This window comes from Dryas octopetala, chromosome 4, assembly GCF_963921425.1.
Source record: "Dryas octopetala chromosome 4, drDryOcto1.1, whole genome shotgun sequence".
Taxonomy (NCBI): Eukaryota; Viridiplantae; Streptophyta; class Magnoliopsida; order Rosales; family Rosaceae; genus Dryas; species Dryas octopetala.
The window spans coordinates 10,346,442-10,357,233 of record NC_141369.1 but is presented as its reverse complement, the minus strand read 5'-3'; the positions used below and the strand labels follow the sequence as shown (position 1 = coordinate 10,357,233).

Here is a 10,792-nt window from a genome sequence, read left to right as displayed (position 1 = left end):
TGCTTCGTTCTCGAGATGAAAAGAGACGGTGACCACTTTTTGATGCTCGGGCGTGTTGTAGAGAGAAAAATATTGCTCTGCTCTGTAGATCCAAGCTAATGGATCATCCCCATCGGAAAAACGAGGAAAATCGATCCGATGTGGCCATGGTTGTCGCTGCGCTCCTCCCCCCCCTCCATCAGGACGACGACGACGATAATAACCACCATCAGCGTTCTCCGCTGCATCTTCAGCGTCCGATCCACCCCCTCCCCCTACAGCGAGGTCACGGCGGAGCTGATTAAAATACACACGGAGTTGTGCATCAATGGTGGCTGGAAGGGAATCCCTCAAAGATTGAAGGTCGGTAGTGAAGGCGGTGATGGAAGTTTCGACGGCGGTCAGACGGGCATCCATTTGCTTCGCGCGGGTGAGGTAGCGTGGCATACATAGGAAGGGAACAAGGATCAAATGGCTCTGATACCAAATGTTAGACCCCTTTCAACCTTGACCTGAAGATGCAGTGGAAATGAAGAAGAAGGAGAAGATGAAAGGAAGAGCTGGAGTCACGAAGACTCCAGAGAATATTTCATTGATACTATCTATTTTTATCACTGACTTACAAAGAAAGAGCTGTTGGCCTATATACTTGTGTTAACAACAATTTACCCAAGCCTTGGCTGCCAGCTAGCAGTTACAATCAATATTAAAGATAAAACAGTAAAAATAGTAAATGTGACTATAAGTTGTGATTAAGCAAATCACAGCTTCGTAACAATTATCTTCTACACCTCTCTCTCTCTCTCTCTCTCTCTGAATTGTGAAACACTGACCCGAACCCAGAAATCCGACCCATGGACTGCGTTTCATGGCGGACCCAAGTCCTCTCCAACCACCTCCACCAACCCTCCTCCCCCTCTGCTCTCTCTTCCAACCCATGCCTCGCATATTCCCCTCCGGAGCTCTCGGAGCCCTTCGAATTCGACACCAAGGAGATGCGCAAGCTCCTGGACCTCCACAACCTCGAGGACCGAGACTGGCTCTTCGGTCTGATGAAGCAGAGCAAGCTCTTCAACCCCAGAGAGGCCGGCGGCAGAGTCTTCGTCTCGCCCGACTATAACCAATCCATGCAGCAGCAGCGAGAGATGACCATGAAGCGAATTGAGTACCTCTTGGATCGCGGAGTTTTCAAAGGTTGGGTCACGGATAGAGGGGTTGAGTCTGAGTTGAGAAAGTTTGCGTTTCTTGAGGTTGCTTCGATTTATGATCACTCGCTTTCTGTCAAGCTCGGTGTCCATTTCTTTTTGTGGTATGTAAAAAATTGCTTAACATGGCATTTTTGTTTTATTTTTTGGGGTGTGATTTGGTGGTGGGTTTTGTTGTCTTCTTAGTTAGAACAGTTTGAATCGTGGTTACTCATATGTTGTTTTGGTTTCTGAAGAGTAGTTGACTGTTGATCTTATACTGAGCTAAGATGGTTGGTTGCTTTGCATTCTATTAGAGTTAGAAATAGATTCATAGTTTTCATTCATTTCAATGCTCAATAAATGTGAAGTTTTGCCACTTTCATGGAGACATGTGAGAATGTGGAGTGTGTTGTCCCACATTGAAAAATTATAGTCTTGTATAAGTGCTTATAAGGGTCTTGGCTCTCTTGGTCTCTTTTCCTATTGCAATTGGTTTTGGGTTGGATGCTCAAATTTCCTTCAAGTTAAAAATCAGATTGATTCTAATAGATTTCTTATTATGTCACTGAAGTAGTTGAATGACATTCTTTTAATTTTATTTAAAGTGTGGGGTGTTGATTTGGTAGGGATATCATGGAAGAAATTAATTTATTATTAGGTTTTCTCTGTTCGTTAATGAATTTCAGGGGTGGTGCCATTCAGTTTTTTGGCACAAAGCGCCATCACGAAAAGTGGCTGAGGGACACTGAGAATTATGCAATCAAGGGTTGCTTTGCAATGTCTGAGTTGGGGCATGGCAGTAATGTATGTGAATTCTGTTCAATCATTTGGCCTGCATTCTCAGGCCTGCAGATGGATGTTTTCATATGCTCTTTTGTTAAGTTTTCACTAATTTCTTCCATATTGATGTTTTCAGGTTCGAGGAATTGAGACAGTCACCACTTATGATTCAAAAACTGGAGAATTTGTCATTAATACACCTTGTGAATCAGCTCAGAAGTATTGGATTGGAGGAGCAGCTAATGTAAGGATCACTTAAAAGAAAAAAAATTAAGATAGTGTGAGGATCACCTTTAAAATGTATTGTTGCACATTTTCTATTACTTGCACCTTTAAAATGTATACTTCACATCACTGCTTAGTTGCTGATAAGGTTCCTCCTTCAGTGCTGTCTTTACACTGATATGTTACTTTTCTTGTTGATGTTTAGCATGCCACACACACAATAGTCTTTTCACAACTCAATATATCCGGGAACAATCAAGGCGTCCATGCTTTTATAGCCCAGATTAGGGATGCAAATGGAAACATCTGTCCAAACATCCGTATTGCTGATTGTGGTCATAAAATTGGTTTAAATGGTGTTGATAATGGTCGAATATGGTAATATTTGTGTTCTTAGTCTTCATTTCACATCGCTATTTATGTCAATTACAGACTTGTGGAAGTTGTAAGTTGTACCAACATATGACTCAACAGATTTAGAAATGTGTTTTCAGGTTTGACAATGTTCGAATCCCCAGGGAAAATTTGTTGAATTCAGTAGCTGATGTTTCTCCTGATGGGAAATATCTGAGTTCAATAAAAGACCCAGATCAGGTAGTTCTATTTCCAGATGGGCATATATGTCTAACTTTTATTTAACAAAAATAATTCCCTCCTTTAATCATTTTTAATTTGTTTCTTTCATTCAGAGATTCGGAGCATTCTTGGCCCCATTAACATCTGGTCGTGTAACTATAGCAGTCAGTGCAATTTACACATCGAAGGTAATGGGTTTTAAGCATGGTGCCTATTATTGCATATAAATCATTCTTGGGTTTGCATGTAATTTTAGGGTTAGGGATTCCATCTCTCTCCTACCAAGCCCAATTTTTGTCATTGATATAATGATTTCTTTTCATATGTTCAGATAAGTTTAGCAATTGCCATAAGGTACTCATTGACAAGGCGGGCCTTTTCTGTTACACCAAATGGACCTGAAGTTCTATTGCTTGACTACCCGAGTCATCAACAGCGGCTTTTGCCTCTCCTTGCAAAGACGTAAGAACTCCGTGGCATTTTTGTGTCTCAGTTTAATCGGAACTCGTTTGCAATGACAGCTCTTGCATGAATTAAATTGATAAGTGTCAATTTGAAAATCATTGGCTTTTCATGTTGAAGTAAATACTTCTTACTATCATTGCAGTTACTGATAGATAATACTCTTAGATCTTGGATATGGTCATCTCTATGCCATTGGTATTGTATTGTATGGCAACTAAGACAACCAGTTTAGTAGTTTATGTACTACTTTTGTTACAAAACTGAGGGTTTAGACAAATTCCCGAAGTTCCTTTATTGTGGGTGTCACTATTGTAGTGAACATAATAGATATTCTGCTTCTAGATCTTGTGCTTAAGGATCCTGATTTCTTCAGTAAAATTTGGTATAAAAGGTTAATTGCTTGGTGGTGAAATGATTGGCACTTGAGATGAATGCTGATACATTAAACATATAAGCAGCATTTGACCCCTTGCTACATTAATATTATCATTCCTTCCGTTCTTCAGATATGCCATGACTTTTGCTGCAAATTACTTAAAAATGATTTATGTGAAGAGGACGCCTGAGTCGACCAAAACCATTCATGTTGTTTCAAGTGCACTCAAGGCTACCCTTACCTGGCATGACATGCGAACTCTTCAGGTCAGGAAATGCAATGTAAAATGCAAGTTAAATTTATTGTTCTAATTGGCCTCACTAAATGTCTTTGATTTAAATATCAGGAATGCCGTGAAGCTTGTGGAGGGCAAGGTTTGAAGACTGAAAACCGTGTTGGTCATCTGAAAGCTGAATATGATGTGCAGTCCACTTTTGAGGGGGACAACAATGTTCTGATGCAGCAGGTAGTGTATATCTTCTATTCGGACTGCAACATAGTTTCTTTTGACATAATTTATTTTTTTGCCAGGAGTTTCTTTTGATATATGAATTGACAAAAACTGAAGAAAACTTTCTTGAAGAAAGAAGAAACTATGATTTGAGCTGTGTGTGAAACTGGTTTACAATAACCTTTTTGAGACAGAGTTAATGGTAGAGTAGGAATGGCCTTCTTGCTTGGACATGATTTTATGTTCTGTTCAATTCCAAATTTGTTCCTTTGAAACTAATTGTTTGTAATTTGGTCTATTTTGCCCATATACTGTATACATATTTTTGACTTAGTCGGATATTGCCGACTCTTAGCCAGTTGCTTTAACTGTTTTGTGCTGAATTTAGAAATGGTCAATATGCCCTTCATTATTTTTATTGCCTAGTTAACATGCCTTTCTAGTGTGGACCAACCCATATAGACTGTTAGTTGTCCACTGAATAACATCTAGGGAAAAATAAGTTTACTTTGAATTTCCTTAGGTGATATTTTATTTGAGTAGTGAGGAATGATAAGCTTGGATAAATGGTGTATATGCCATTAGATAAGCATTATTTTTAGTGACTGTCAACATTCATCAGAAATCCATCTAAAGCAGTTGAATTTTTGGGTTTTTAATTCAGATCAGCAAGGCACTTCTTGCAGAGTATATAGCAGCTCAGAAGAGAAGTAAACCATTTCAAGCTTTGGGATTAGAACACATGAATAAACCTTGCCCTGTCATTCCATCTCACCTTACAAGTTCTACCCTCCGGAGTAGCCAATTCCAGGTGATATAGTTTTTTAGAACCCTTGGTTTTGGTTCAAATCCTTGGACGCATTGTTATTTTAGATTAGTCATGTTTAAAACCTTAGATATCCTTACCACTTACTTACATCAGATGGATGCGTTCTGCTTAAGAGAGCGAGATCTATTGAATCGCTTTGCCATGGAAGTGTCACAACGTCAAAAACAGGGAGAAAGCAAAGAGTACTCAGTCATTCTGGTGAGTGTTTCTTCTCCTTACTAAAACTCCTCCCTCTCTCTCTCTCTCTCTCTCTCTCTCTCTCTCTCTCTCTCTCTCTCTCTCCTCTCTCTGTGTTCTCACATTTTTCTTTACTCTTTCCTGTACCAGAGTTATCAACTTGCAGAGGACCTGGGCAAAGCTTTCTCAGATAGAACAATATTGCAAACCTTCATAGATGCTGAGGCAACTGTACCTTCTGGTTCACTAAAGGTAATTCTTAGTAACTGGTTTTTCATTGTCTCAAATGACAGGTTGTGATTTGATCTGAAGATCTGAAACTGGTTCGGTATTATCATTGGTGCAGTATAGGACATAGTTTATCATCTGACTAAAGGATAGGTAGTCATAAATTGGTTTTGAATGAGAGATGGGATAAAAGTGTTGGATTCATAGATGGGAAATTAGAACACATTCTCTTGTTTTGTTGCAACTATGATTCATAATTTCTTGTCTCGTGTTTTGTTGGATATCCACAATCCTTTCCTCAGTTCTTCTGCAGTCTTGATGTTTGAGTTACCAGAATACTGAAAATTTTGAGTTTCTTAGTACGCTATCTATACTGAAGTTTATTTTCCCCATTGTGGTGTTTGGAACATTTCCGGTATGAAATGTGTGCAACTAGCCTTGCGTCATTAAATTTTGATAACATATGAAATATGAGACGGTGAAATAAATCCAGTTACTGATCATGTATTCGTTCTGGTGCAGAATGTCTTAGCTATGTTGAGGTCCATGTATGCATTGATTTGCTTGGAAGAAGATGCAGCATTCCTCCGATACGGATACTTATCAACAGATAATGTAGCTGCTGTGAGAAAAGAAGTAAGCAGACTGTGCAGTGAACTGCGACCACATGCACTTGCCTTGGTCAGTTCCTTTGGCATCCCTGATGCTTTTCTGAGTCCTATTGCTTTTAACTGGATTGATGCAAATTCCTGGTCTTCGGTTCAGCACTAGCAGAAATCACAGTTTCTTCATCCTCATGCCTCATTTTAAATTGAAGAAAATATTTCTGTGTCTGAAAGTATTAAAATATATTGTAATAAGAAAGCCTGTATGCAATTCATATTTAAAAAATGGCTTCAAACCTAAAATTATTTGATAATAAATGTGTTTGTTCTTCATATCTTTCTTTCTTGGGCGCGTTGGAAGGAATCAAACCTGAACCTAGACTAATCTTAATTCTAATCCATTATCCTACCCACCCGACTTGGGCTAAACCCAGGGGTTGTTCTTTATATCTTTCATTGCAATATAATGAATAAATTTAGAGTAAAACTATTTCTACCACACTGTACACCACACAAGTAGTAAAGGTCCAACGCACTAGTATGAGATTTCTATTAGAGATACAAATGCATTTCATCTCTACTAGTATCTATATATGGAGCCTCTAGGGTTTAGGATGGGTGGTGGGACCGTTCTTTGCCTCTCCTGATCTGCAAGGCCAGAGGCCGACAAGTTGCCAGATCAGAGGTGGTCATTCTCCGCTCCGATCTGATGCAATCAAGATTTTGTTGAATATCAATTATATAATTATCTTGAAAATTAAGAAAATTGAAAGCGTTATCTTTTGAGATGTGATGCAATCTCGACACTAACGGACTTGATCACCAAGAATTTTACCTATAGATAAGAGTCTATATCAAAAGAGACAACCTCCTCTACAAAAAATTTAGAACCAGAAACTTCATAAAGATGATTCAAGATCACAAAATTTAGAACCAGAAACTTCAAGTTCCTTTTCTTTTTTTTTTTTTTTTTTGGAAAAAAAACAATTTTGGCCCTGTGTTTCACCTCAAAAACAAATTTAAAACTCCGCATTTGGTCATTGTTTGCAATCTTTGGACAAGTTTAACAAAACTCAAATTGCCATTTGTTTTCAGAAAAAAAAATTTATCGGGGGATTGAAGCTCACAAAATTTGTAGGGTTTGACTTTAAGTTTGAGATTTCCTAAAATTTTTGTTTAAAAACTAAATTCAAGATTACATACATGATTTTTTAACATTTTGGAATAAAATTATTAGTTTTGATTTGAGAAATTTTTTTATTTTAGGTGCAAAAGATCCTAAGATTGTAAACAATATAAAATACAAGAACCAATGTGAAGTTTTGAAATCATATTGACCAAATATGTTTTTGGGATAAAACACAGGATTCAAATCGTTTTTTCCACTATTTTTTGTCACTAAAAAGCAATTCATTGACCAACAGAAGCAGGCCAACCCAAAAAAACAAACTTACAAACACATTAAGGACACTCCCATGTGATACTACATGGTATCTCCCTCTTTCATTGATTCTCTATATCTCTCTTTCTCTCATCTTTTATCTCTATCTCTCTCTTCAAGAGATGTCTCATCACTACAACACGAGAATATGCCAGAATAACACCAAAGGCCCAAACAGAAAAATACAAAAAAATCCTTCAACCAAAAAGCACGAAGCACCATCAGCCAAAACCCAGAGAAACCCCAAAAAAAAACAAAAGAGAAACAGCCACCGACGTAATCCGGCGAGATGAGTCAAGGTTTACTTTCGTTACTGTTCACTCGGTTTTAGCCAAGGTTGGCCAAAAACAACACTTTGGTCCGTTTTCGTGTAAGTGCGGGGCGTGCCACGGTCAAACCAAGTTTTGGCTCGATCGGAATGTGATAGTGATTGGGTTGAGTGACTGCGCCTAAATTGATTCTTATCAAGCGATTGATCAGCCAAGCCAGGAACCATTCTTGGCCTAGGTTCTTTTCTAGCCTCGGGGACAAGGCTCCTAAAGGCCTAGTCGGAATCGAAATCCGACCCACTAGTTGACCTTCTTAGAATTACGTGATCGAACTCGTGCACAAAGTGGTGCAAGTGCCCAAGCAAAACAAAGAAACTATGGATAAAAAAAATATAATGAAACTCAATACGATCTTGACCAACCAAGTTAACTTCAAGATTCAAAGAAACAATGAAAATAGCATGCATTAGATTGAGGGCGAATAAAAGAAAAATTGCATTAAAGTTGAAATCAGGACAAACAAAGTTGCATGAAAAGTAAATAACAAAACTAAATCGATACCACAAGCCTTTGGGAAGGATGATGGCAAAGCTACAAACCTAATAAACTAGAACTATTGAAAACCTAAAAGCGCCTTGAACGGTAGCAACTAAGTAAAATCGAAAGCAAAAGAACTTTGAGAGATTCTTGAGACTTTGAGAAGTTTATGAGTTGATTGTTGTGTGTTGAATGTCCCCCTTTTCTCTTCTGAATGCGTCTATACATAATGGTTAGGATAGCAATGAACCATTACTTGGCCCAGAATTCCCTCTAAACTCCTTGTACATATGAGATTTGAACTCTCTTGAATTTAGAATTCGACCGGATTCTTCCTTGATAACCACGTGATCTTGAGTATTGATGGTCGATCAGAATCCTTTCCAAATTTGAACTCATTACTTGGACGTCTTGGCTTCTTGATTCATTCAAGACTCTTGGATTCGAACTCACCCTTAGGCGGAATTCTAGCTTAAGTATAACTTCTTGGTGGATGAAAAATCCTTATGTAACTTGGACGAAGCCATTATTGGCTAAGAAATTCCTTCAAGAAGCTTTCAGGCTTGATCGAACTCTTTGAGACTTTAAGCTTAATAAAAATTTGGCCCAAATATTGAGACCCAAGGTTAATTAAAAAATTAAAATAAAATGAAACGACCCAGCCTCAAACTAGGCTGGAATCACCTCTTTAATTTTTTTTTATACCCAATAATAAAACTGCCCAGCCCATTTTTATCTTTGATCGGGCTGATTTTTTTATTTTAAATACATAACCCGGCCTCAAATTATGATGAAATTATTTCTCTTTGCTTGAAATTATACTCAAGTCGAGCCACTTTCATGATCCCTCGCCAAAATTCGGCCTCCAATAGGCCCTTGTAGCCACTCACAAAATATTTTCACCCAGTCTCGTGTAGGCATTTTCTCCAGGCCTCATGTAGGTCATTTCTCCCGGTCTCATGTAGTGGGTGAACAACACTTTCAAAACCAAGGGCAGGGTAGCCTGGATTGATTTTAATTGATCACTTTCATCATGCTCACAAGGTCGGGCGATCAACATAGTTGATGTTTGGGTGAAATAATTATGAAAAGAGATTGGACGATCAAAACATAAAAAATAGGGAAGGAAAGTTGTCCGGGCTACGTAGAAGGTATTTGGGTGTGAAAATTGAAAGAGTAGTTGGACGGATAAAAATAATGGGAAAAAAGCAATCCAGGCCAATCATAAGATATTTGTGGATGAAGGTAGCCTGGATAGCCTAGAAAGAATTTTAGTAGAAAAGGAGAAGAGAGAGACTGAACAAAATATGAAGAAGGAGGCCGGACAAAACAAGAAGAATGAGGCTAGACAAAATAAAAAGAATGAAGCTGGATAAAATATTTATAAGTTTTGGGTGGCCAACTTTTATATTTCTTTTCAAAATAGTCTGGGCCCCTTAAAAGTAAAGACTACTTTTTGGTCTTTAAAACATGGACTTGGCTAGGCATAATATGTACATATACTTATAAGTATATAAATATATATTATTTATTAAATTCCCAGCCACCCATCAACCCACATATACATACACATATACACATATATATATATATATACATGAGCTTCCAATAACACCCATAAGTTTCCAATATCAATGCCACTCAATGACATGCTTTATACATTAAGTATGTAAACTCAAAAACGTCAATCAATCTCTCTCTTCAATTGATTCACCCAGCCAATCCTATATATATCTAATGTACAAACATCCATTGTCACTTACTTGCTGGCATATCGGCAATTCCTATTCATTAAACCAACCCATAGCTATACATATACATCTATGTATGAACGCCCAGGCTACAAAGTTTGATTGTAATTTTCTATTTGCTCCACATATAGGTACACTGATTCAACCATCAACTTTCCTTTCTTCTACAAAAATTCTCTATTTCAAATTGACTTCACGAAAGCCACTCTAAGCTGGTTGGGCTTCCTGCATTCAATATCCACCGTCCTCAATTTGGTCTCTTCTTCCTGCTTTATTAAATTTCAAAATTGGCTTAAAAGCGAAAAGGTGGGGGTGGTGTAATTCTAGTGCCAAAAGTTGAAGCAAGGCCGTGGTCGAGGCGAGAAGAGCGAAAAGTGGTCTGTTCAGATATAGTGCCAGAACTGTTGGGAGAGATCTATAAAGGGTTGGTATTGTCTGACAAAATTCGCTTTTGTTGTATCTGCAAGGCATGGTCCTCTATCGCCTCCAAATCCGAGAAGCCTCATCCACCTGTTCCTGATCCATGGCTGATGCTTGGTGGTGGTCCTGATAATATCCTAAGGCATAAGTTTCATTGTCTCTCAGACAAAAAGGTCTACAAGTTTGACAAAATACTCCAAGGTTTTAAAGTACTGGGATCATCATCCAATGGTTGGTTTCTTACTACAGCTGATCCTCAACTTAAAGGAGTAAGGCACACTATGGTTGATATGTTATGTTATTAGTTATTGGTTGTTTATATCAATTTACAATTGATATGTCATGGGTTATTGGTTTTTGTTCCTATTAGTTTATATCAATTGTTATGTTATGGGTTATTGGTTTTTGTCTGGGACCGGTTTGGCACCGACAAAAGAATTTATCTCCCTCCTCCGTAGGCTGACTACTAACACACTTCCTCCCTCACTCCAATTGT

At 38.1% G+C, this 10,792-nt stretch overlaps 1 protein-coding gene across 1 annotated transcript; it reads left to right on the top strand.

Annotated features, from left to right (window-relative positions):
* The first annotated feature begins 769 nt into the window (after positions 1–769).
* On the top strand, positions 770–6,211 carry LOC147286688 (acyl-coenzyme A oxidase 3, peroxisomal-like). Its single transcript, XM_086240010.1, has 13 exons — positions 770–1,288; positions 1,853–1,970; positions 2,083–2,190; positions 2,377–2,549; positions 2,666–2,765; positions 2,861–2,935; positions 3,079–3,209; positions 3,719–3,854; positions 3,935–4,054; positions 4,704–4,850; positions 4,962–5,066; positions 5,196–5,297; positions 5,796–6,211. Exons 1-13 carry the CDS (start codon positions 834–836, stop codon positions 6,042–6,044), a joined length of 2,019 nt encoding a protein of 672 aa, XP_086096136.1. The 5' UTR covers positions 770–833; the 3' UTR covers positions 6,045–6,211.
* Positions 6,212–10,792: the final 4,581 nt, after the last annotated feature.